The sequence below is a fragment of the Myodes glareolus genome, chromosome 12 (assembly GCF_982192425.1).
Source record: "Myodes glareolus chromosome 12, mMyoGla1.1, whole genome shotgun sequence".
Taxonomy (NCBI): Eukaryota; Metazoa; Chordata; class Mammalia; order Rodentia; family Cricetidae; genus Myodes; species Myodes glareolus.
Window position 1 is genome coordinate 36,062,523 of NC_142037.1, and position 27,989 is coordinate 36,090,511.

Sequence of the window (27,989 nt, forward strand, 5' to 3'; positions counted from 1 at the left end):
ATTACCAAATGTCAACTTGTGTATGTTTGGGCAGGGAGAGAAAAACAAAACAAACCTGGGTTGCCAAGCCTACTTCTTATTAGAAATGACTATCCTGGTGGTGGTGGTGTGTGTGTGTGTGTGTGGGGTAAGGATAGAAACCCTGGGTTGGGGATCTACCTTGGCTAGTAAGAGTGTTTCTTAGCATGCAGGAAGTCTTAGTTTAAGCAAAAATCAGATATGCTGGCACATTCCTGTCACCCTAGCACCCAGGAGAGGCAGGAAGATCAGCAGTTTCAGGTCATCCTCAGTTATATATTGTTTAAGGTCAACCTGGGCTACTGAGACCCTGCGTTAAAACAACAAACAAACAAACGAACGTCCTGAGCTCATTTGGTGATTTATTTCCTGTAGATAGCAATAGCTTGGTGTGGCTGGCAGTATCCTTCTTTCAAACAAGAACATACACACTTTTAGAAGCTTTCAAATTTCATAGCAGTGCTCTACAATCTGCCCTGGGCACAGAAAGTGAATCAATCATCTTAGGGGTTCTCAAGCAGTTGAGCAGTTGCCATACCACTTACCTGTTATGAACTAATTCAGCCATCAGCTTGAGCACAGGTGTGGTACAGGCTGGATCATGGTACCAGAGCTCAATTGCCCGCTGGAGAATTGGCATGTAGGAGGGATAGCTACAAAGGAGATGCTAAGGAAGAAATTCTGAATCCAGAAGACACAGTTTAAATTACTTTTCAGTGCTCATCAAACACAAACTTACATTATAGCTCTTTACTTTCCTGTCTTGTTTGCTAATCTGAGGAGCTTTTCTATGTACACACACACACACACCTACACATACTAGGCATTGAGGGATACATTTCAATTCTCAGTGACTTTCTTCTGAAGAACATAGCATGTTCTCTATTTTTTAAAAATATTTATTTTTATATTATGTGCATTTTTGACTGTATGTAAGCTGCCATGTTGGTACTGGGAAGTGAACATGGGTCCTTTGGTATTCTCAATCACTGAGCCATTTCTCCAGCTCCTGTATTTGTATTCACTTACTCTTTACCACTTATGACAGGAGAGTAACTATTTCTTTTATGTTAGTGAAACTACTGGAAAAACAGGCCCTCAGATTTTGGTGACTGATTGTTTCAAGATCAAACTTCCTTCCTAGCTCTACAAGTTTTTATGTCTCCCTCCTGCCTGTCTTTTCTTTCATTAGAAGAAATTGCGACATAGCCCAGGCTGACCTCAAAGTCATGATTTCCTATCTAGCTCTCAAGCGCTGGAATTACAGGCATGGGAGACCATGTCTGGTTTTCTCTTTTTTCTTTTCGCTCTTCCCCACTCCTCGAGACAGGGTTTCTTTTGTGTAGTCCTGGCTGTCCTGAAACTTGCTCTGCAGACTAGCCTGGCCTCAAACTCAAGGATTCTCCTGTTTCTGCCTCCTCCCTCAGTGCTGGTATTAAAGGCATGCACCACGATGCGTGGCTTCCATATAGTAAAAACCATGTGCAGCAGTTCCACGTTGGTGCTTGGTTCCATTACTACTTTCATTTGGAGTTTCAATAAGGAACTGGGAGACAGTCTCATTGATGTACTAATCAGAGGGCAGCATGTGACCTAAGCCCACTGCAGTGTGGCTCATAGAAAACAGCAGACCACAGCCAGGTGGCACAAGTCTTTAGTTCCAGCACTTGGGAGGCAGAGGCAGGCGGATCTCTGTGAGTTTGAGGCCAGCCTGGTCTACAAGAGCTAGTTCCAGGATAGCTAGGGCTGTTACACAGAGAAATATCATATTGAAAAACAAACAATAAAACAAATAAACAAAAAAAGCAGACCTTTTGGAAAATCATTCTCTTGCCTTACCAAACTCCCTCCCACTTCTCCTTCCCACTCCTAACACACAGCTTCACTTCAGCTATTGTTTGGGCAGATGCTTCTAGTACGAGTCAGGATACATCCATTCGAAGAGCATCATGAAGCTGGTCTTGGCATTGAAGGCAAAAGCTATCCCTCTCAGGTCTCTCACCAGGCCAACAAGAGTTCTCTGTAGTAGGATGTAGAAACAGAAGAAACACCTCAACTATAACCCTCTGACAGGAATTGTACACAATTGCAATCAAATTCTTCCTTTTATAGCAACCCTCCCCCACGAATCCATTTCTTCATGCTAGAATGGAATCTTTTCACCTGGAAAATTAGTTTTGGAAACCTGATACATAGGTTCAAGTTTTCTTGCTACAAAATCCGAAATCTAAAATCCTCCAAAGTACAAAATAACTTTCAGCATGCCCAGTAAGTGGAGAATGCTGAAACTGTTCATATGGACTTCCTGGATAGGGGAGACAGGCCACAGCTCTGACCCCTAAGCTCCCTATTTCAAAACAGTAAGAAACTCCCCATAAACAATAGTAAAAACATAGAAGTATCTTCAGTACCTTCAGGCCAAGTGCACAGGTGTGTAAGAAACACAAGTGATTTTTGTATTTAGACTTGGGTCCCATTCCATTCTCAAAATATCTATACCTATCTTACACACACACACCAAAATCTAGAAAAAAACAAAAACCAAACCAAACAAACAAACAAACAAAAACAAACCAACCAACCAAACCATCCTTGAAATCTCAAAGATCTCTGGCCCAGATATTTCAGATAAGAGACACACACTCTATACTCAGAAAAATAGTATGGCTTATTATTGCAAAAATGAAGTTAAGTCTTTCTCCCCATGCTGGAGCTTGAACCCATGGCCTCATGTGTGCTAGGAAAGGACTCTTGATGACGGTAAATTTTAAGATATAGAGATATGCAAAGATCAGGAAATCAAAATAACAGTTTTTCAAAAGGGAAGAAAGGTTATATGAAGGCAGAAAAGGCATTTATTCTTAGTTCTTTCTCTTAAAGGAACTCAACTATGCACTCTACCAAGGGGAAAAGAAAGGGAGTATGCATAGTGCCTTCCCTGAGTCCTGAGTACCTAGAAATAAGGCTGAATGTGTGGAGCTGTAAAGTGTCATACTCTCCATCTATGGATGACATCATAGCGTTCTCATCGTCATGCTGCTTCTCAGAGTAGGGCATGTAGTTTACTTGAATCAAGATCCTGTATTGGGTGCTGGGAAGATGGCTCAGGGGGTAAAAGCACTCTCCGTGCAAGTTGCCGAGCTGAATTTGATCCCTTGACTATGTAAAGGTAAAAGAGAACTGGCTCCACAAAGCTGTTCCCTGCCTCCATGTACACTCTGTGGCATGTGCAATCACCCCCTGCCAACTATAAATCCAACATTCTCTTTCTCAATAGAATTTCTACTTGGGCATCCTGATTAATAGAACGACTGAGTTAAAAATCTATTGTATTATTGAAATCCCTAGAAATTTGAGAATGTTTTCTTGTTTAGCAAAAGTTACTGTACTATACTTCTTTAAGCAAACAATTCTCTCTGAGTTGATACCACTGAGCTCAACTTTCTAGCCTAAGATACATCAATATTAAAGACTTGTTACAAGGGTAATGGCAGAAATAATGGGTGACCACCGCAGTTTATGGACAGCCTGGCTTCTTTACTAATTTTACTTGCTTTGAACGGAACTAAGATTATGGAAAAGAGCTAGTACTCACTGATATTCTTAACTATGTTCTTGGTGGCTGACACTGTAGCCTAAATCACTGGTATGTTCTGTAATAGTGCACTCCCTTTAGAATGACTCAGATGCCCAAACACAAGTATAAAGTTGAGAAAGTTTTATAGAATGGTACTGTTCTCTGACTACCTAGTTGTAAAGTCTCTTAGAGTTCCATCTTTCAAAACTAAAAAAGTTCTCAAACAGCATTCATTCATTCATTGTGTATGTATGCACATGTGTGTTCACATCCATGCCACATTGCATGTCAGAAAACAACTTTAAGGAGTTGGTCCTCTCCCTTCACTATGTGGGCAATGGAGACTGAACTCAGGTTGTTGGCCTTGGCAGCAAATGTTCTTACCCACCTTGCTGGTTCCTGGAGGGTTTTACAAGATAAACCGTCAAGTAAAACCTCACATTTTCCCCCATCAACATCCTGTTGCTATTTGGTGTCTCTCTGCTCAGCCTGGGTGCTCTTAGGAATATTGCAGAAAGCACTATTACCAACATTAACATCCTCAGGTATTACCAGTTTGGTATGGGTATCTATAGGCCAGGAGATTAAGCATGTATGAACTAATAACAGGAGAGTTAACAATCAAATGACAGCTTTAGAGCCAGAAATCAAACTAAAAAACTGACTTGAAATTCTACACATAAAATAAAAAAATTCAAAGAATATTCTTATTGTGTTTGTTTGTTCTGTTGTGGTGCTGGGGTTTTAGCCCAGGGCTTCTAGCACCCTAGGTAAACACGCTACCACAGAACCACAATTCCTAGGCCCCTCAAAAGAAATGCTTACAGAAATAAGGAATTACAAAAAACACAATGATAATGAAAATGTCATAAATCAAAATTTCTGGATTTTGAAAATCTGTTTCGGGTGGGTGTGGGGAGGTGGGAGGGATCTGGAAGAAGCTGGGGGAGAGTACACTGTGAACAAAATATATGGTGTGAAAACATTTTTTTTCCAATTAAAAAAGAAAACCTGGCTGGGCAGTGGTGGTGTACACCTTTAATCCCAGCACTCAAAGGCAGAGTCAGGAGGATCTCTGTATGTTTAAGGCTAGCCTGGTCTACAGAGTAAGGTCCAGGACAGTTAGAGCTAGTATAGAGGGAACATCCACCCACCTACCCACCGCCCAAAAAAAGAAAGAAAAAGGAAGAAAAAGAAAAAGAAAATCTGTTTTGTGAATGATAATGGAGAAACACCTAAACTATAACAGGTAAAATAATTAAGATTATATAGTCTGTTGTCAAACTAAAAAACATTCAAACAGAGAAAAACTTTTGGAATATGCCTAGAAGTACTTATAGTTTTACAGCTTTACAATAAGAGCTAAAAAGAACTGAATTTACTCCAAGAAAGTAAGAAAACAACGAGTAGAAAACACAGATAAGTCTTTTTCTGCAAAGACTAATCACCTAAAGAATTGTTCTAGAAAAAGTGAAACTACTAATAAATACCATTAAAAATTAAAATGGGACAAAATACAAGATACAGCAGTGATTCAAAAGAAAACCGCAACCTCATGCCGATATACCTAAAAATATACACAACAATCCCTAATCACTGCTTAAGAATATACTTTATGACTACCAGATCTTCAATTTAAGTTTTAAGAACACAAGAGATTCATATGCCAACCAGGGGACAGTCTGTAGATAAGCTGTGCCCTTGCCCAGAAGCCAACTGGTTCATAGGTGGAGGACTCACCTTTGCCTCTTGTTCATTGAAGCTGTTAGTGCTGAACATCTGGGCCACAGCCTCAAACGCTGCTGTGAGTGGAAGCATGAATTGCTCATACTGATCTTCATCCTCTCCTACAAGGGAAATGACCCTAGGTGTGACTCTGATGTCAACAAGTCCAAGCTGTGAATGCTTGAGAAATAAGATGGTGTGGAAGAGAAGGTCCCAGGGCAATCCAAAGGCTCCCTTTACTATCCCAATGGGTGTTAGTAGTAATTAAAAAGTCAACTGTTAGTGAAAACATGCATGTGTACCAGATGCTACACACTGAATGTAGCAGCCCAAGGCTGCTGTGTTAGAACCAGGTTAGATGCTTCCGGAGGCTTTACTCACATGCACTTTCCTTAGCAGTGCTTCATAAACCTATGTCTCCGGTCATTTTAGTAGGATTAAAGTAGCTCAAAACCCACAATGACAAATGCCACTAAGCATCAGATGGACCACCAGTGCTACCCGGGTGACTAAACTTCCATGGCTCCTACGCACTGGAGACCCATATAACTGAGCCTCTGTTGACCGAGTAGGTGGATTCATTTATTACTGTGGGGTGGAGGTGGTTCTGGCCAACAAGATGCACTTACAAATCTCAATAATTCTCTTATTTTACAGATGTGGTTATCAAAGAGAGAATTTTATATTCTTCAAAAAAGTAATTTTAGACAAGTATCTCATTATATTGCTCTGGTTGGTCTCAAACCCAGACACTTCCTGTCTCAGTCTTCCAAATAGTGGAATAGCAGGTGCAAACTGTGTCCAGCTTGAGGAAGATGAAAACTTGACTGCACATTATCACACTATTCCAGTACAAGGAGCATGACAGCATGATGTGCCTTTTTTTTTTTAAACTGTTGAAATAACAAAGAGAGAGTTCCCCCATATTTACTACTCTGTTCTCAGAAAAAATTCAGTACAGGGCCAGATTACTTCTTGAGCCACTTGAGTTTATTGCAGTACCTAAATCCACCATGAGGAGACGCCCAAGTGCTGTGTAGAAGGTAGTTCGACACCGCATGTCTGTCAGGTTGGACTGATTGTTAATACCCAAAAATGAAAAGTGCTCGCTCTATTAAAAAAAAGAAAACAAGTTAAAAAGGTAAAAACATGGGTTAGAGATAGAGTGGAAGTCAGTAATATCAGAATTACTGAGTCCTTGCACACTAGCGGCCCAATGGTCACTTTTTAAGGATACACTGTTGTTAAATTATTTTAAAATTAAAATTAAATTGGCTGTACTGGTTTATCCCAAGTATATACAGCAGTAGATGACTTTAATATAGCTCAGGCATCCTGAGCGACTGATGATGGGAGTGTAATCTGGCAGAGATGCAGGGCCCAGGGTCTCAACTGAAGCACTTGCTTTGCAGTGCTGAGAAGTATATGTGGGTGGCTGGAGAACGGACAGGGGGAACAGAAGGACTGAGAGCACTTACCGTGTGATTGTTCAGCATGAACTGTACCGCGCTAAGCTTCACTAGCTTCCTTACACTACTGTATGTAAAGACAAAGGGGCACAGTCAAGGAAAGTGTGGCACAAACTAAGACATGTTTAGAGTTAGTACGCTTTCCCTAGAAAGTCTATCTTTTAGACCAAATGAGTGCAACACTGCCAAAGAGGACAAAGTGCTTGTTAGTGTTTAATCAATAAGAGAATACCCAAACCAAACTGCTACTTTTAAGAAAATCAATACCACAGCAAGCAATTTCTCTTTTGAGTCAGACTATCCCAGAGTAGCTCCTCCTGGCAGGATTTCAAGAGGGACTTTATGATTTAAAGCTCTGCATGAGTATCCACTGTGCAGTGACTAGACTCTCTCTTATTAAGAAAGGGACTAGCTATGAAAAACTTTGAAGGTGTGAGAAAGTTATTGAAGAAATGTACAGTGTTTTTTGCACTTAACTGGCTCCTAACTGTGGAGCAATCCAAACTTCACAGTAGATGTCATTCAGATCAATGACTGTAAGCCACCACTGTGGACAAGTTTAGTGTCAGGATGTTTACACCAAAGAGCCAGAGGCTTTGCTTTTCACCCCGGATACTAAGAGCTTAGCTACACAGAGCATACCAGTGAGCCAGGTCCTAGGTCTCCTGGTATTTATCAATCTTAGGACCAGTCAGGAATATATCTATAGTCAATTATTATATTGTGTGGTGCCTTACTTTTAGGGACTTGGAATTATTCTAGACTTTCTGCGTGTATTGCCTTTGGCTCCTAGGAAAATGGAAGAAGACACTTGAGTCCAAGCTACACCCAAGTTAAAGCAGCAGCAGAAAACAAAAACAAAAACAAATCAAAACAAACAAAAAAACAACCCAAAAAAACCCATGTGACTTGAATTTCCTCAGAGTCTAGCTTAAAGGATATCCAATGGAGAGGTCATTGAGAAGCTGCAGTGTCTTGGAGGTGATTGGTTCACAACGCCCCCAGTACTTCAAGTTGGTGATGCTGGAGGAAAAAACAAGAAAAAAAGAAGAGAAATTTTTGATGCACCTGATTTCCTTGAGGGACAAAAGAAGAAACTCATCAATCAAAAGTCACCACACATCTGTATCACCAATTCACAGACATCACGACCACATGAAAAAAAAAAGGGTATAAAATCTCTGTACTTACATTTGGTTGACTAGAAAAATTATCCTTCAGATAATCTTCACTACTTGGTTCCAAAGCTACACTGGCCCATACCCAGGCCCTTGGAATTCTGGGGCACTCCAGGGCTGATTTCTGCAGCAAGGGTAAGAGATTTCTGCGGCAGTGATAACATGCAGACGTATGCAACTCTGCACCTGCACCATCCACTGTCAGCTGCAGAACTCTAGTAGCCCTTGCTTCTGGATTCTTGGCTGGTAGAGTCCTTTAGACCCCCTTTGCTTTTTCCATCTTAAATTATTAACCAGCTCATGGAGATCAGTGTTTAGGCTGGGACAGTTGCAAGGAAGCAAAATGGTACTTTGCACACAGCCCTGGGTTATTAGTATTTGACTCCTAGAGTGTGCTTTGATAAATTGAACTCCTAAAAAGGGGAAAATGTAACTATGGGACATAACTTAAAAACAACAAAAACAAAAACAGGAAAAGGGCCAATTAGAAGCACCAACTTTGAAAGCATTCAAACAGCAGGAGCAGATTTTAGAGATCAAGACTCCTGGAGGGTATGATGCTTCCTGAGAAGAGTAAGCCCATGTGAGAGTGAAGCTCTCCCCTTAGGGGTGGGGCAGGCATTTCTAATGGAAATCAGCACCAGAAAACAAATGCCTACTCTGGGCATCCCGGACATCTGAGTGACCGAGAGTGAGAGGACAAATACCAATCACCGGGGAGGAGCTCCATTTTGTGAATGCCTGGCAGTATTTCAACTGGGATTCCAGAGGCTAAAGAGCAGATCTGGTAAAATTCTACACAAGCCTGGAATGCTCTGGGGCCGGGCCATATCTCTAAGCACAGCGCGTCACACACTCAAATGCACAATTCTCTGACGCAAACGATCAAGGCTGGAATAGCAAGGCAGTGGCAGCACAGTGCCTGGGTCACTGCACAGTTGCAACAGGACTGCAGGGCCTCTTGCTGACAGTGAGCCACAACACTTACACTTTTCCTATGAAGACACTCAGCACCATCGTCTCATCATTCAACCCCAGAACTTCTGAGAGTCGGCGGTACAGCTGGTGTCATGAAAAGTAAGAGAAAATAATCAGATGACATAGATTTGAAAAATCACAACCCTGGACTTTCTAAAACATGCCCACACTCAGGTGAAAGATGTAGGACAGTTCTGGGAAGTATGGACTAAAGGGAGAGACTAGCCTCAGTGTTCTAAATACTAGATGGAGGCTGTGTTCTCTTATCAGGCCCCTTCAATCCTGAAATTCTCCAAACACTGCCAAAACTACCGGCTGTTCTCAACATTAATTCATGTATAGAGACTAAGAACTGCCAATTTGGGGGAGTACAACAGATGTTTTGACTGGCCATTTGTTAAGCATATGGAGCACTAGAGAAACAGGCCCAACTCGTTGATGATTCTCAGAATTCTACAGACTAAGAAAAAAATTTGGATTATTCCAATACTGGAAATCTGGAGGCTTATTGTAACTGTGATCAACTGTTTTCCCTCCATGCAACTCCACACCCGAGAAGTGAGAAATGAAGCTAACAGTGAAGATGTTACCTTTGAGGATTTCTGCACCTGGTCCCCAATGTAGATCTTACGAAACTGCTCGAAAAAGCTCAGCATGGCCAATTCTAGCTTCTCATTACCCGCCTGAGCCAAGCGGGAATCTGTCAGGTTCATAAGCTGGAGCACCCTGGAGGAAGAAGAGTGATGATTCTCTCAACAGCAGGATATCCTGGGCATTCTAAACAATGTAAGCTACTTCAAAGTCACACATCTCTCTTCTTATCCTCCACTTTGGGAACTGTCTTCTCTGCAGGCTCTAAATGGTGGTGAGGAAACAAAGTCTCCACTTCTGCTTATAAACAGTGGTAAAACATGAATATAAAGGTAACTGTCTTTCTGGAACTTCTGTGAGATTGTGGATGGAGCTATCTTCTGCATGCAAATTCATCTATACAGATGAATAGGACTGGACTAGCCAGCCCAGTGCTTCTCAATCTTTTTTTCTCACTTAGCCATGAAAGGAAAGGAGACACGCGGTCAAAAGGTCATAGGCAAGGACCACTTTTAGGAACAAACAGCAGATGTACTACTACCTGTGCCTTTAATCCTTTGCTCCGAACCTTTCTCTCCCAAACAAAAGATGTGGCCAATGTTGAATGAGTAAGAATGGTATCTATCCTCTTTTGAGACAGGGTTTCTTTGTAGACCTGACTGTTTGTAGATACAGCTGGCCTTAAAGTCACAGAAATCTGCCTGCCTTTGCCCCTCCGAGTGCTGGGACTAAAGGTGTGCACTACTACCCAGCTAAAGAATGCTATTCTTACAAGTGAGCCTTTGGCATTTGACAGAATGAAGATACTAACTATTTGTGACATATTATGAGCCAACTAGACTCACTGTGTTGCAACATCCACAGAACAGCCTACAAGACATTGTCTAAACGGAGTTTATTATGACACACATGTGGTATCAGAAAGGTACTAGACTGCATTCTTAAGGAATCTTTGTTCACTACCTTTAAAAAGTGCTAGTGGGGTAATACCATGCACATTTTTGTCACAATTAGGGCACCCAAAGTCAAAAGAACATTTGATAAGCAACACAAGGGTACAAAGAGAAACAGGTCCAATTTGTTGATGATTCTCAGAATTCTACAGACTACATTTGGATTATTTCAATATTGGAAATCTGAAGGTTTATTGTAACTGTGATCAACTGTTTTCCCTCCACACCCAAGAAGTGGAGAAATAAAGCTAACTGTGAATCTGTTAGCTCCAAATGGGAATTTTTCAGAAAACTAAGATTTATAGACTTAGATGTCTGGGACCAATACAATGTAAAACACCAGGTTCCTTGTAGGTCATCCCTAGGGAAGATATCTGAAAAGTTCAGAAGTCCTAACAATGGCAGCTCTCTGTATGGTCCTACAACAACTTTAAAACACACGGCAACATTCTGGTTCCTTCTACTTGCACTTCTGCAGGAATCTACAGTAACTTTCCAGAAGCTGCAAGATGCATGGTATCACCACAGACTGATGCAAGGATGAGACTCCAGCTATCTTATACACGACAAAGGTTTGAAATTTTAGATAAGACTATTCTTCTCATAAACACCTTTCTTTTTTATTTCTTTCTTTCTGAGATGTAAAGCTCCTTTGGAAAAAGGGGCTATGGATACTGTTTGGTAGTAGAGAACGTGCATAAGACCCTGGAATCAATCTCTGAAACAAGTAAATAAATAAACAAGAAAGAAGGTTATGTTTGCATGCAGTGGGCTTATTAATATAATAGTAAAAAGATTTTTTTAAAAAAGATTTATTTATTACGTATACAACATTTTGCTTGCATGTATGCCTGCACACCAGAAGAGGGCACCAGATTTTATCACAGATGGTTGTGAACCATGTGGTTGCTGGGAATTGAACTCAGGACCTCTGGAAGAGCAGACAATGCTCTTAACCTCTGGGCCATCTCTCCAGCCCCTGTAAAATGAATTTTTTTTGAGGTAAGATCTCACCATGGCCTAGAGCTAAGTAGACAAGACTAGACTCAAACTCAGAGATCTGCTTGCCTCTGCTTCCCCATTTTAACTGGGAAAACCTTCAGTAAGTTTTAACACTCACCCAGTGGTTTTTAACAAAAAGAGAACACAGACACAAAATAATGTAAAATTCGGTGGTTGTGACAGGCTGCAGGAGTGACAACAACGAACCAGTTTCCTTTTAGATCATGTCAGCACTGCAAATACAGCCCATATTCTCCAATTCTTAGACACTGCCCCTGAATAGATCAACAGTTACTCCCCTCATTAGCTTCCCCAATCCCATACATAACATTTCCTTGTTTATTACTGATTAAAATTTAGTGTAAATCATAGGTAGAGTTTTTAGTGCATGCACAAAAGAGAGCTAGCTGGCTTAGCATAGTGGGTCCACATCCTCATGGGCATTCAGCTGCCTAAGAAGCACCAGAAGGGCCCCAACAGGAGCTGAGTTGTCAAGCAGAATAAAAGGCTTCCTTGGGGCCGCACTTACCGACAGACAAGTTCACCATCCATAGCATCTTGCTCATCAGTGCTGGCGAAAGAAACTCGGCCACCAATCACAGCTCCAATGATGTAAACCAACCATGTCAGTCGTCCTGGAGTAGGAAGAAAACTCCTTAGTGTCCTCTTGCTAATGTTGTAAAGATACTTCTCGCTAGCAGACTATTCAATTTCCTACCCCGCCCCCCAACCCCTTGCCACAGGGTTTTTCTGTAGTTTTGTCTGTCCTGGAACTCACTCTGTAGACTAGGATGACCTCCAACCCTCAGAGACCCACCTGCCTCTGCCTCCTGAGTGCTGGGATTAAAGATGTGCGCCACCACCACCTGGCAAGACTCCTTAATCTTAAGAGTATTCTAATGAAGCCATAAAATTTTACTTTTCTGATAGAGAATGGCTACCATTCTATTCTAGTAAGGTTGATACCAAGAGGGAAACTGATCGGATAGTAGTATTCCTGTATCAGACAAGACCATTATTTTTGGAGTGCAGTACTTCCTTGAAACAACTCGCTGCAGGTATGATTTGTTATTCTACCCTAGGCCCCTATGACAACTTATTCATTCATTCACTTACTCTGTGTGCATGAAGGGAATAATGAATAATCTTTTTTGTTTGTTTGTTTGTTTTTTGGCAGGGATGGGGGCACAAAGAGAAGAAGCAAGAGGAGAAGTCGCTGACAGTACCTCTGTGCTCCCTGGACATTGCACTTACCTTCCTGCACTGCGATGTCCATTGGGCTGGCGCTGGCGCTCTGCAGTAGTTCCTGGTAGGACTGGGCTGACTGGTCAAACAGCTGCACAAGGAGCGCACAGGTCTTCTCATACTCACAGCGCCCAATGGTGGACAACTGGTCCAACTGTTGCTGGACCAGACCTGTATCTTCCAGGGGATCTTCCAGGCCATCCCTACTCCCAAGAAAGAAGGCACCCTCTTAAAAAAATATGCCCATTAATTTCCCTGATACAGCAACTCTTTCTCCTCAACAATAGAGGATCAACATTAATTTTTGCTAGGGAAGGAAATTTAAAAAGTTTTTGTTGCCACAGAATCTTGCCAATACCTTAGCATTTGTCTGCCATTGAACCTGGCAGTATTATATTTCTACCTCTCTGAGCTCTAGGCACTCAGTGTTTTCTTTCACTCAAAAAAAAAAAAAAGGTTTTTCTGTGTCCTGGAATTTGCTCTATAGACCAGGCTGGCTTTGAATTCAGAGATCTGCCTTCCTCTGCCTCCCAAGTGCTAGCTTATTTAAAATTGTTTTAAGATTACATTTTTTACTGTAACTATGTATGTAAGCATGCATGCCAAAGGACACATATATGTAGGTCAGAGGATAATTTGTAGGAGTCAGTTTCCTCCTTCTACCACGTAGGCCTGGGAGCTGACCAGTAGTTAGGTTTGGAGACAAGCACCTTTATTCACTGACCATCTTGAAACTCGTAAGGAGTAACTTTTCTTCCCTCTTTTTTATGGGGCTGAGACAGAACTTGGACTTTGTGCATGTCCCGCAAGTACTCTACTGCTGAGCTACCCTAAGTGCCCCTGGCCAATCTTTCTGATTACTGTATACTTTGGGACTCTAAGTACATATCCTTCATTTGAAGTTACTATGGCCAAATGTGGTCAGGGAATTAATTCAGAAACTTTCATGAGGAAGGCAGTAAGTGCAAAAACTTTGATGAATCCCGTATTTCATCAAGCTCAATCTTTCTCTTTTTAAATTATTTATTTATTAAGTACACAGTGTTCTGCCTGCATGTATCCCTGCAGGCCAAAAGAGGGTACCAGATCTCATTACAGATGGCTGTAAGTCACCATGTGGTTGCTGGGAATAGAACTCAGGACCTCTGGCAGAGCAGCCAGTGCTCTTAACCTCTGAGCCATCTCTCCAGCCCCTCAAGCTCAATCTTGCTATACAGCAAACATAACTATAAGAATAATCATGCTAAATGGGATTTAAAAAAAAAAAACAAAGATTATAAACTGGCTTGGTTTATACCCAATTTTCCCAAATACATATTTGGTACCAAAATGATACAGTTTAGTTTCCCACCTCAGATTCCAGAATTGTGGCTTTGTACTAGGCCTTACCTTGTCTACACATTTTCAGACTTTAGGACACCTTGCTCTATGGCGAGATCTCTACTGCTCTACTGTAGCACACCAGTGCCAGAAGCAGTAGCAGTCAAGAGCTGGCTGCTGTATGTTTCCCACATGTTATGTACAATGCTAGGTTATATTGGTTCTCATAAGATTACAAGGTAGTCTTATTGTAGTTTACAAAAAAGGAATTGCAGGAACATACCCAAAAGTATACAGCTATTAAAACCAGTTTCCTGGGTCTAGAATCTTTATACACATTTCTCCACCCTCCACCATTGTCTCCTGGAAGCCAGATGAATTGAACACAGGCTTTCCAGTGAACTTCATGAATACTTATATTTTGAAATGTTTTGTCATAAACAGTGAGGCCACAAACTTGACTCTGTGAGATGGCTCAGCAAATAAAAAATTTAAAGAAACATTTAAAGAAAATCAGTGGCAAGGGCAAGCACACGCAATGAATTTCTGATGTAGGAGGATTATCTGTCTATGTGTTACTTTCATTGGCTAATAAAGAGACTGCCTTGGCCTTTGATAGGACAGCAGCTTAGATAGGCGAAGTAGACAGAACAGAATGCTGGGAGAAAGAAGCAGAGGCAGAGAGCTGCCCACCATGAAGCTGCCAGGTCAGACATGCTGAATCTTTCCCAGTAAGCCACCTCGTGGTGAGATACAGATTATTAGAAATGGGTTGAATATGTAAGAGCCAATAGAGGCTAGATATAATGGGCCAGGCAGTGTTTAAAAGAATACAGTTTCCGTGTAATTATTTCGGGTAAAGATAGCCGGAAGCCGGGTGGCAGACACAGCCCGCCGCTCATCACTACAAATTTCTATCACAGACACTCCTGGGGAAGGTGATACCAGGGGACATGAACATGGTATCAAAAGAAAGACAAACGAGTGGCCAAAACCAAACATAGCTTTGTTAGTTTGGGTCTGACTTCTAGAAAGTCTGACACAGGTTGCTAAGAAATGTGGTGGTAGCCCATGTTTCCTTACCTCAGAATGATGTGCACTGATTCCAAACGGGATGTGATATAGGCTTTGGTGACTTCAGGAGTATATGTTTCCAGCATATGGGGCTCTGTGGCTTTGACATATGGCACGGAGGCTGCCAGCCGCTGCCACAGGCTCAGGAGATAGTGCACACTATTTGGGGCAAATTCCCAGTGCTGAGGATCAACAAAAGAATAAAAGGCATGTTTTTCATTTCTGCACACAAAATCCCAAGCTATTTGATACAAAGGATAACAAAACAAGTAAGTTTCTGAGGGCCTGGATCCATGTATGGTAACTCATTTAAGGCAGCTACTAGTGGTGGCTTAAATGATAAATGTTCCCAGTGGGCTTGGATATTTAAACACTTAGTTCCCTGTGGGCGGTGCTGCTTGGGAAGGTTTAGGAGATATGGCCTTGTTGAAGGAGGTCTGTCATGGGCAGGGGTTTTTGAGAGTTCATAGCTTTGCCAAGTTCATTCTCTTTGCTGTTGAGAATGTGAATTCTCAGTTTCCTGACCCTGTCTATCATGCTTGTCCCTTGCTAACTGCCTCTCTACCATGATGGACTCTTTTTTATTGGTTTCTTTTGAGGCAGGGTCACGCTACGCAGCCCTTGATGACTTGAATTCATTATGTAGATGAGGCTCATATAGATCCACCTGTCTCTGCTTCCCTGGGTGCTGAGATTAAGATATGAACCACCATGCCTGGCCTATAATGGACTCATCCCTCTGAAAATAAACCCTTCTGTAGGTTGCTGTTAGTTATGGTATTTTATCACACCAACAAAAGAGTAACAAATACATTAATATTTCAGACTTAAGAGTTTAATGAGATAGAAGGTTGGTCTGTGCTGGCTCTATAAATCTAGATGACAAGAAAGATGCAGGGAGTGGGTCTGAGACATTAGAATGCAGGAGAATCACTAGTCTGTGAGCCAGAGCCTAGTGATGAGACCCAAGCCCTGTGTTCCTTCAAGCTCTCAGGTGATTGTGATATAAATCACACAGCAAGAAACCCTAAGTGTGCTGTGAAGAGGGTGAGGGCTGAGCTTCTTTCCTTCTTCAGTCTAGCCTCCCCGCCCCGCCCCAGTTCTATCTTGTGCTTTTCAGAGAGATAAAAGACTTCTTCTCACAGTACTGAAATAAACCCAAGGGGGTAAGCAAGCACTCTACGAGAGACCTATGCCCTTAGTCCTTTATAATTTCTACATGTTCCTCTAACCAAAGTTATTAAACTTGTTTTTCTTGTGATGCTGGGATCAAATGCAGAGTCTCAAAAATAAGAAGCAAGTGTTTTACCACTGAGCTACAACTCCAACCCTTTCCTTATACACTTATAAATTTAAGTAGTCTTCAATGGGAACTACTTTGCAGGGTATGCTATAGGTATGTGTGAGTATAATAAAATACTCTTTTTTGCTTTCTGTGATTCTGAGGATTGAAGCAGTACCTCATACATATTAGGTAAGTGCTCAACCACCAAGTTATATTCCAACTCCAATAATATTTTTATAGGCTTAAAACCAGTATGCAAGAGATGAGATCCCAATAATTAAACAGAAAGACACAGTGGTGAAAGACAAACCTGTAGGCTGGTCACTGTGAAGTTGGCTATCAACCGGATAACCTCAGGGTAGTTTTCCACTTTTACCAATTCTCCCAGTTGGTAGTTACTCTTTAATCGGGCCAGTAGTCTGCAGAACTCATGGTAATTGTTTGGGTCTGATAAACTCTGGCAACGGCATAGAAAGAAAATAAAAATGGACAATATGATCACCACACTCCAAGAATGCCATGTGCTTGGCACAGCACGGGGGAAGTCTATTTTTCAGCTTTTGGACTGCTAATCCGTGATTAAGAGCACAGGTATAGAAGGCTTCAACACAAGCCAAGTATTACTTTTAAAAGGCTTGATCACATTTATTATCACAACAGTTCAAAATATTCACTCATGAGATGGGATCATTAGCTTCAGCATGGAGTAAGAAATAGGACCTAGAAGGATCACACTACTTGCCTAAGGTTGTAAGGTGATCAATGGCAGAAATGGACACCATCTTTGATGTTTTTGCTTCTCATAGACCAAAGGGAATCTAGTTAATTTCAACATATGTCAAACGATCACTAAATGAAGCACCTTAGTTATTATAAACAAAAGTGGCACAAGTGCTTCCATGTTGTATCACAAGTATCAGATGTTTATTGTATACTAGTATATAATTATGTCAGTACTACAGGAATTTGAAGTCAGTATATTTGTATTTCCTTATGAATACTATTCTTTATTAATGATCAGGGCAGAAACTTTGTTTTATTCATATACAAAATCCTGCCACAAAGTAAATCTTAATACAGTTTGTTGAAAGAATAAAGGCATTATAAAAGAGAGGGACAAAGTTTAAGTATACTTTAAAGTACATTGCTTCTAGAATTTCTTTTCCCAACTATAGAGAATATTTGAAAGAAAAGTGGTTATTACATGAATTTGGGGGGAAAAAAAAGAGAGAAGAGAAAATTCATCAAATTATAGATTGTATCTTTGAAAAAGAAGTACTTCCCTTCCCACCGAAAGATAGCCTTCTATGTTAGGTTACTCATATCAATATTAAACACTGAGAAACAAAACCAATCTTTAGATTCTTAATTTCTTGAGGAAGTAAGAATTGCTGGTTCCATCTCTGCTGGCTTGCATCTGATGACCTCCTTCCCATGTATTCCAGAGTTATAGGACCCATGTTCCTCTCTGCAACAAATGCACCCCATAATTATCCATAGATCTTCAGAAGTCAGACTACGCTGCTTCCTGGGATTTCTGTCATGTGTAGCTCTTGATGATCTTCCTTCAGATTTCAGTCATACATGTATTCAGTGTATACATACGTTCTCAGAAACCTTACCTGTGGATTTTCCAGTATTCGTTTAACACCATCAACTAGATGAGAGAGAAACTTGGCCCTCTCGGCATTGTTAAATAGGGATCTCCGGACTGAGGCAATCTGAACTAAGCAGGACAATACCTGCAAGCAAGGTATAGCACAGAAACACTCAGTAAGACGGGCAGCCATGGCTTCCTACAATATTCATTAGCTTCATCAAAGAAAGAAACATCCAATCCAAATTCATCAGAGCAAGGCCCATGGCTACATTCAGTTTGGAAATTCTCCTCAGTATCTTAGATTATTCTAATCACTTCTTTGATTCTTTCTTATATATATTTAAGCTACAAAAATGCCAAGTAATTTATAGCTTCAATAAGCTTGAGGCTTAGATATTTTTGTTTTAATAAAAGCAAGCTCTACTTACAGAACTATATGACAAAATAATCAGGTGAAATCTATGCCCGGAAAAAAACAAAATAAAACATTTTCTTCTCTTTCCCACTGTGCTAATTTTTTGTTGTTCGTCTTTCTATATCTAGTTTCTGGTCTTTTCTGCATGCTGCATTCCCAGGAAGGTGAGTATTAACAGTAGCACAGCTGTTGCTTTTGCTTTGGGCTGGCTTCAGTCAGATGGAAGCACTAGGAGGTCAGAAGGTAGAAAGGCAAAGATGCTCTCCCTTCAACCCTCTGGCTGGACTACAAACAAGCAGTTCTATAAACTGCCAGTGTTTGCTGTATAGCTGTCTCCTAGTATATAGGCTGAGCTTTCCCAGGCCTGCATTCCCACCAGCTGCAAAGAGCACAAGTCACCAATCCTTGTTGGGTCACTGTGAGTTTGCTCAACTATAAACAGTGTTTTCACTGACGACCCCTCTGGACTGCGCTTCCTTTTTCTGAAGTGACTGAAAGATGCACATACACTAAATTTATATTTATGCTAAAGGGAAAACCTGTGTTAGTCTGAAAAAGTACAATGATCAGGAGAGTGATCCACTGCAGAAACACCATGCAGATTCTCCATTACTTGACTGTGTTCCTATGTATATTTCATGTAGAATAGTATTTAAGTCCAAAATCTCCAGACCAACGAGGCTTTAGAACTTGAATAATCTTGTGATTTAAGGTATGTTAATGCTAGATAGGATCCCAATGCTTTTTGGGAGAAAGGCATACTGGTCTTTCAGTTTATCATTTATCAATATGCAACTCTGGCCTCAGAGACTTTCTTTTCTTCTTTCCTTCAAATGTGGTATATGGGAGATAGGATGACTTTAAATCCCCAATATAGTGGTCTCCATGTGCTTGGATTACAGAAGTGCCTGAAGTATTTAAAAATCGTCCTATACCAGTCTCAATGTATAGCTAGACAAGTATCAAATAACTCCTCACATACTAGCCGTGGCATTAACTAGGGTTACAGATGGGACAGAAAGCTTGACAGTTAGCTATAACCTGACAAGACAGGAAGAGTTAAAAATAACCAAGACTTCGCTGCTAGAACTTTTAGGTTATGACCTCAGCATCAGCATACTGGGTACATAACATATATAATGTAAACCTATGCTATATTTTTATTACCATCCCCCCAAAATAAAAAAAAAAACAATAAAAAACCAAACCAAAACACCAAAAACAATCACAGGGTTTTTCTATATAGCCCTGGCTGTCCTTGAGTTTGGTATGCAGCCAAGGCTATCTTTGAACTCACAAGGATTTTCTAGCCATCATGTTTGGTTTATTTCTATGATTTTGCAAAACAAAACAGACCTAAAGTTTATTTACCAATGCTACTTTCTATAACAGGTTTGCTTTAGAAACCGTGCTTCTGACTTACCAAAGGTGAGAATGAGGGAGGGATGGAATGATACAGGTCAAAAAACAGCTGCAGAGTTGAAGAATCTAAGAATGCTAGGGGAAAATACAAAGGATATGACTTTACTATGGTTGCACAGGTCTACTTTTCCCAGCATTATATATTATGGGCCATAGTCTTCTGATTATCTGTCAAAAAATATCTATTTTCTTAGAAAGTGATAAACTAGTGAGATTTCTTTTCTTTTTCTCCCCCTTTAGGTTAAGCACTGATTTTGACTCCTCTATGAAGTGTTTATCTTTTTGACTCTGAAAGAACCCCTATTAATCTTAACCCACAGTTTGTCCTTAGGGAAAAAAAAAAAAACAACAAAACACATGTTGAAATTCTTTTGTTTATTTTATTTAAGGTTTATTTATTTACTTATTTATTATGTACAAAGTGTTCTGTCTGCATGTGTGCCTGCAGGCCAGAAGAAGGCGACAGATGTTACTACAGATGGTTATGAGTCATCATGTGGTTGCTGGGAATTGAACTCAACTCAGGACCTCTGGAAGAACAGACAGTACTCATAACTGCTGAGCCAACTCTCTAGGGATATTTTTTGTTTGTTTGCTTGTTTGTTTTTTTAAGATTGGGTCTTGCCACGCACATGGTGGCCTTGAACCTGGGATCTTCCTGCATCAGGTAGGATGACCAGAGGTAAGTGACACTTTATGACATCTTGTTTTTAAGTAACTGAAGTGAATGCTTGAGAGACGGCTAAGCAGTTAAGAGCACTTCTTCCAGAGACTTGAGTTTGTTCCCAGCACCCACATGGTGGCTCACAATTGTCTGTAACTCCATTCTTGCAAATCCAATATCCTCTTGTGGCCCCTGAGGGCACCAGACACTCAAGTGGTTTACAGATATACATGTAAGCAAAACACCCATACACATAAAATGAAAAAACAAACATCCCCCCAAGTGTCTGATGTTCAGTAATTCTAAGTTCTCTTATGCCTGGAGGAATCTTATAAGACTCTTCTATGAGCTGGGCAGTGGTGGTGCATGCCTTTAATTCCAGTACTTGGGAGGTAGAGGCAGGCAGATTTCAGTAAGTTTGAGGCCAGTCTGGTCTACAAAGCGAGTTCCAGGACAGCCAGTACTGTTACACAGAGAAACCCTGTTTCAAATAAACCAAAAAGACTCCTCTATGAATTCTTACCATGTTGTAAACAAAGGCATATAAACACTAAGTTTTGTTCAAAGTAAATAAAGAATTACAGGGCCTCTCTGGACTATCCTACAGACACAGGGCAGGCAGACTTAGACTTAGGTTGGAGTTCTCTGTTACCTGATCTCCAGCTGGTGGGGATCTGAACTGTACACAGGTCATCTGAGGACTCATCAGTAGATGTGCCGATGAAATCAAAGTTCAGACAGTTATGGGTGAGTTTGAGCAGCTGCATTAGCAAGCCATGCTGACTTTCATCATTCAAGTTCAGATTCTTTCCTGATGCCTGGAAAAATTGTCACACAATGAATGAGCTCTAAACACTTCTCTTTTCCCTGCTTCAGAAGCAGGCTGCTAAGCTGGAAAAGGAGGGCTCTATTTCAGCACAGCAAAATGTTTTCACTTCAGAAAGATGTTGCACTTTTATTAACAATGTTATCATGAAAAAAAACTACTCTTTTAGTATCAACACATATGTAAAAATATGAAGTTGATATTTAGAGAAATCCCCTGGTTAACACTTCTTTTTCATATGCTGTCATAATAGCCACTGAGAAAATCTGTTTGGGTCTGCGATCTTAGTATTTCTAGGCATGGTTTAAATAAAGCTGTGGACAGAGTTCAGAGTAAAATTTACAATTCCTTTCCTTTTTGTAAAACAATCATTACCAAACACTTTTCTAATGAGAATTAAAAAAAATTTCTTCTGAATATTACATATCTACAGACTTACAGCTAGATACTAGTCCTTAAGTATCGGTGGTAACAGTTTCCAAAGGTCTACTAGCTGGCTCTCAGTGACGAGCTGGCTAATTATTTCTGATAGGGTGAGGGAGAAAAATTTGATCCTTAGCTTTCTCAAAAGTTCTTTCTCTCAGATGTCAGAGCTTTGTCCAGCAAAGTGCTGGAAAATGGAACGTTTATAAATCTGGAGTATAGTCAAGAGAGTAAATAATGGGTGCTGTTAATGGGAGCAGCAGAAAGAATATGAATTTGTTTCTAGAGCTAAAATTGGGAAGTATCGGAAAATGAGAATAAAAACACATAAAAGTGAACCAAAAAAACCCAAAGGCTATCTTCAAGTAACTTCCCATGTTGAAAAAGCCACCTGACCACTGATACAAATGAGTAGGACTCTCCCTGCTCCCTTCCTTAATCTTTGATTCTGTAGCCTAGGCATATTGCATCAAGACAGGCTTGCCATTTCTGTGACACTGGGAATTGTACTCAGGCTCTTCCACATGGTAGGTAGTCTACCTAACTTTTTTGATTAAATTTAATGCTATAAATGGATGAAATTAAAATTAGTTCTCTATTTAAAGCGGATAATTCCCTTATGTGATACTGTCTATTCCTTTAGGTTATTAAATCTAAGTGGATGCTGAAAAATTCAATACCTACTCTTCTTTACAGATGTTGCTTGTTTATTTACTTCTTTTAACTTAGCAGGAGACATAGGTCACCTAGTTTTGTATGGTAACAATGTAGTCTGAACCTGCTTGCAGAACACTTAAGAATCTTAAACACCATAAAGCTAACAGGCTTCCATTCTGTATAGAGACATTTTATGTGGCCACAGAGTAACAAATTTCTAACTATGTAGTAAACTAGATTCCTTGAAGACAGGAACAAGGAATAAATGTTCACTTACTGCTTTTCACCTAGAGGAATAGCCTTTAAATGGGGGGAACCACACAATCCTCCCTCTTAGTCAGTGATCAACCTGGCTAATTGTTTTTCCTCCAGATGTGTGTTATGTGAGAGATAATGTTCTCAGTCAGATGATCTCTGTCAGATGGTCTCTAACAAATCCCACCCACTCTTACTGTTGAGAAGGGAACAGGAATTAGGACCAAATATAACCATACCTGTTTTAGTAAATTGCAGGAAAGTGTGAAGATATCAAACAGTGACGAGTCTCGAAAAGAAGAGGCTATTTTTCTGTGTTTGGTTAAAGGATGGGTGGTGTCTGCCTGTGTAGAAAAGAATAAGCCAATGCAAGTTTTAAAATTAATTTCCGGAGAGGGGGTGGTTCATGTAGACTTTAAATAAACCAGAAGGATTGCCAATAATGCAATATAAAAACAAAATTCATTTTATAGCTTAATTTATTGCTAAATCAGATTTAGGAAAATATGAAGAATGGGGTATGTGTGTATGGGGGGGTGTTGCTCATGGTCTTTATCTCTAGGGTATAGAGAAAAAGCAAAACTACACAAACTGTCAGCATATAGAGCCAGCACTTACTGTCATATTGTATTGTGGTTTAGCTACAAACCAGACAGAGCAGCAAGACTGGGCTTTGGTAAGTTAACTCACCAAGACTGAAGCAACTGCCCAATTACAAAACAGTCACTAATGGTCATGAACTTGAAAATAAATGAATGACCTGTGGCCTCACTTCATTCTCTAACCTATTTCAACATGGAAATGAGATTAAAAAAATTATTTATTTTATTTAATTTAATGTATGAGTGCTCTATCTACAAGTATGCCTTTTTTCCAGAAGAGGGCACCAGATCCCTCTGAGATGGCTGTGAGCCACCATATGGCTGCTGGGAATCTAACTCGGGACCTCTAGAAAAGCAGCCAGTGCTCCTTACCTCTGAGTCATCTCTCCAACTCTGGAAATGAGATCTTAAATTGTTCTAAGGGTCTCTCATTCCACTGTTTTTTCAGCTGCTATAGAATAGTATATCTTGCATTTTTAACATGTATTAGACACTCAACAAGTAGAATAAAAGAATTAAGGTCGTCTATAGTATTTGTAGTCTAGACATTTATTAAAACTTAAATTTCTTTGATTTATTAGTCAACACATCCAAGAGGGGTTCATTTGTTTCAGTCACATCGAAGAGGCATATAGCAAACCTTCAAATTTCACCTCTAGGTTCAAACAGGAATGGTAAAGAAAAGTATACTTTCTGATTTGAATGTGCCAACCAATAAATAATGGAAAATTACTTAGAAGTTGAAAATATTCCAATTCTACTGTCCATACCACTGTGCTGTGTATGTCTTACATGGTGAGGCTATGCTTTTTGCTTGTTTGTTTTTGAGATAGGGTTTCACTATGTAACCCTGGACGCTTTAGAACTTGTTCTGTAGACATAGCTGGCCTTGAACTTGCAGAGATCCACCAGTCTTTGTCTCCCTAGTGTTCGGACTACAGTCATGTGCCACCATGCCACATCATTGCTAAATTTTATACATACACAGTACTATACTGTTGTAGTGATCATAAAAACATCACATGTCAAGCCAATTTTCATTTACCGCCTCACCCCCCAACCCCCCACCAGTACTGGCAACTGAATTTAGGCCCAGTGCCTGTAGGTAAGCCCTCAACCATGAGCTATGTCCATCACTTCTGCCAGTGACCAGCTTTGCTGGGGGTTTAGGTCCCAAAGAGGATGTATGGAGTAGGAGACAGACAGGATCTGTGGGTGAGTCCAGACGGCTGCCACCTTTTAAACTCTATAGTTGCACAGAGAAATAAATGGGAGACAGGAAGCAAGTGAGCTGGGGTGTGGCTTTGAGGAATCTAGCATTGACCTTGACAATAGGCAGTCCAGCACTCACGGTAGGGCCACAAATTCCCCTTCCAGAGATAAGAATTTGTTTCCCTTTTTAATAAGCAGGTATCTTCTTTAAGCCCAAGGGAATTGGGATGTTTGTCTAAATACCTGACCTTGAGAAAAGAGCACTTTTTGGGATCAGACACTCCTTATAGAATATTGCAGTTTCTTAGTTTATCCAAATAGCTAAAAGTTTAAAAGTGAGCAAAGAAGCTAGACAAACACTACTATGAACCTGAGCAGGCTTTGGGAGTGTATAAATCTTGATCATCAAAAACCAAGCACGTGTTACTTATAAGCTGTTAACTTGAATGGAACTAGGCAAGAGTTATCATGCTATATGGTCCCAAGGTGTTGGGGATTTTTCCCAAAGAATTACTTTGTTTACCATTGTACATAGTATTATCCTTTACCAAAGCCCACACAAAATTTCCCAAAGGGAAAGGTATAATAGTGACAATCATTAAAAACAAAAGTAAAAGGGTGCTGGAGAATTAACTGTGCTCGGCAAAGTTGAAATGATAGAACTTCGATGAGCAGCAATGGTCACCATATGGTCCATGCCACATCCCAATCACTTAAGTAAAACACAGGAAAAATGTTTTTTTTTCATCTTCTTTTTTGAGATAGGGTTTCTCTGTGTAGCTTTGGGGCCTGTAATGGCACTTGCTCTGTAGCCGAGGCTGGCCTTGAATTCACAGAGACCTGCCTGCCTCTGCCTCCCAAGTGCTGACATTAAAGGTGTACGCCACCACCGCCTGGTGAAAACGACGAAAACTTTTTTGTTAAATACCAACCTTCATGTTATTTAGAGGGTGGGGAGCGAGTTTTGAGAGAACATTAAGCCTATGGTTTTTGTATTTGGTTAATGGATGCTCTCTTTAATGTACAGGTAACAGTGGTTGAACATTCCATTGTTAACAATACAGAATCTGGTATAAGATTATCTGGGCTCAAATTTAGATAGTAAGTGTGAAAGTAACTGTGAAACTGTAGACAAATTATCATGTATCATAGTCTCCTGATCCAGAAAATGGGACAGTTATAATACCCACCTTACAAGACTGCTGAGAATAAAATCAGCTAATTTTCATTTGAGAGCTTAGAATGGTGGCAGGCCTATCATAGCTACTTGAAAGTGTAAGCTATTGTACTTTGTAACTACTGCTCATAATGGCAACTCCATCTAATACAATATAAACTCCCAATCTGAACAAGCTATAATCTAGAGCATTAAAAGAGCACCAATTCATTCAGAAGTTCTCAGGGTTAATAAAACATCTGCATAATTATTAGCAATAGCAACGGCAATGCCAATGTAATTAATATGCTGGCAACTTAATGTGAGATGTTACAACTAATATCAATACTGACCTATTCAATAATTATAAAATTCTAGCTAAATATAGAAGCAAACAACCAAAATGATATTAGCCAGAGCAAAAATGGGAAAAAAGTGAAAAGAAAAAAAAGAAAAAAAAAAAAGGGAAGAAAACAACCACCGGTGTTTCCTCTGTAATACTTGGTGACATCAATGGCTATTTGAAAGAATAACTGGAAAAGGAACACTTTATTCACTCCAAAAGAACACCAGCAAGATCTTTAGTATTAACACATGGGAACTTATATTTACTTATATTTTAAAAATTGTACTTTGTATTATCTATTTTTTGGAGACAGGATCTCTAGTCCAGGCTGGTCTTAAACTCTGACCATCCTGTCTACACCTATTACGTGCTGGGATTTATAGAAATGCATCACCAGGCCTGGAGGGTGAGGCTTGATGCATGCCCCATAAAAGCACTTTACCATTGAACAACAACCCTAAACTTGGGGACTGAAATTTTTTGGGGGGGCAGGAGGGAGGGTGGTGTGGTGTGAGGGAGTTTGAAACAGAGTTTCTCTCTATAGCTTTGAAGCCTGTCCTGAAACTCGCTCTGTAGACCAGGATGGCTTTGGAACTCACAGAGATCTGCCCACCTCTGCCTCCCCTGGAGTGCTGGGATTAAAGGCAGGCACCACTACTGCCTGATTTTTAAATAGCAGATAATAATGTATACAGGAGTGGATGGGCCACAAACATGACACTGATTTCACTTTTAACATGCTATTTTATAATTAAACTCTTTCACTAGCATAAGGAAGTTATTATCTTTCTTTTTAATCTTAATACATAGCCCAGGCCAGCCTTAAACTCATGATGATTCTCTTGCCTTAGCTTCCCACATTCTGTTATAGCTTTAGATGACATTATTCTCATCCTAAAAAGTACATTGATATTTATCAGAAAAACTGATATGGGAGAGTACTGGTGATCTCAGAAGCAGGCTGATTAAAAAAAAGTGATGTGGATTGCATTTACAGAGGAAAACCAAATGGATCTATTTTGTTTCAAAAAGGCATTAATCACTTACCGCAAAAGCACACAACTGCCAAAAAACATCACCCCACACACAGCAGAAAGCACCAATATTAAGAAAAAAAAAGTGTCACTTACTTCAATAAGGAAGGCTGTAGCACTTACTTGATTAATTTCATTGGTGAGCTGAGATAAAATTGTGACGCCAATGATGCAGTACTCAACACTGTCCTAGTAAGCAAATGCACAGGAGAAAGTTGGCATGGCCTGGCTCTGCAATGTACACATACTATCTAATTACAGAGTCCTTGCTACTAGAAAACTGCATAGAGAAGGCAGCAAGAAAATAGTTTCAACCTGCTGCCTTATGGAAAATAAAAACCACCTTCCATAAAGAAAGACTGCTGCATTTAAACTTATTAATGTTTAAATGGAAGTGCTCCAAAGCATCACAGCATAAAAATTATTGAAAAGGAAACTACAAAACACATCTCTAGGCAAATCACAAATACATAACCAAGTTTTAAAGGAGATTTCTTTTATAACATTAAGAAACAGGTAAGAGTTTTCCAGAGAACCTGGGTTCAAATCCCAGCGGGAGTTCAAAGCCCTCTCTCTACTGGTCTCTGCAGTTAATTACCCATATATTAATACACAGTTATATCCTGTGTATATAACACAGGAAGAACAAATAAAGCTGTAAATTAACACAGTTTGTTCTGTCTCATTCATAACTCAAACAACGCTACTAATTTTTTTTTTTTTGGTTTTTCAAAACAGGGTTTCTCTGTAGACCTACTGAGTTACTAAAAACAAAAATGCTTAGCTTATAGGGATGAGATAAAAGAGGGTACTCTTAAAAACTGAACTCTTTTGAAGATTATTTGGAAATATCTTTGGAAGCTATAAATACTTTTATCCTGATTGATCAGCTTCAAGGTTAGGAGTTCACTGACAGATAAATCTATTCAATATGTGACAAGATGTGTGTGCTGGGGTAATTA

The 27,989-nt window shown here is 40.1% G+C and overlaps 1 protein-coding gene across 3 annotated transcripts in view; it reads right to left on the minus strand.

Annotated features, from left to right (window-relative positions):
• Window positions 1-27,989, minus strand: part of Xpo7 (exportin 7) — a 68,924-nt gene that overhangs the window by 11,594 nt on the left and 29,341 nt on the right. For 2 of the 3 annotated variants that reach the window (XM_085698705.2, XM_085698706.2), the window contains exons 5-21: window positions 27,124-27,216; window positions 22,917-23,021; window positions 21,169-21,334; window positions 19,854-19,927; window positions 18,038-18,157; window positions 16,726-16,872; window positions 15,140-15,312; window positions 12,746-12,939; window positions 12,021-12,126; window positions 9,536-9,671; window positions 8,956-9,029; window positions 7,729-7,812; window positions 6,799-6,859; window positions 6,323-6,431; window positions 5,336-5,442; window positions 1,950-2,038; window positions 564-671 (exon numbers count right to left, since the gene is read on the minus strand). In XM_085698705.2, coding sequence (XP_085554831.2) covers window positions 564-671; window positions 1,950-2,038; window positions 5,336-5,442; window positions 6,323-6,431; window positions 6,799-6,859; window positions 7,729-7,812; window positions 8,956-9,029; window positions 9,536-9,671; window positions 12,021-12,126; window positions 12,746-12,939; window positions 15,140-15,312; window positions 16,726-16,872; window positions 18,038-18,157; window positions 19,854-19,927; window positions 21,169-21,334; window positions 22,917-23,021; window positions 27,124-27,216 — 1,946 coding nt within the window. The remainder of the gene's footprint in view (window positions 1-563; window positions 672-1,949; window positions 2,039-5,335; window positions 5,443-6,322; window positions 6,432-6,798; window positions 6,860-7,728; window positions 7,813-8,955; window positions 9,030-9,535; window positions 9,672-12,020; window positions 12,127-12,745; window positions 12,940-15,139; window positions 15,313-16,725; window positions 16,873-18,037; window positions 18,158-19,853; window positions 19,928-21,168; window positions 21,335-22,916; window positions 23,022-27,123; window positions 27,217-27,989) is intronic. The other variant, XM_085698707.2, reaches the window with a different exon arrangement.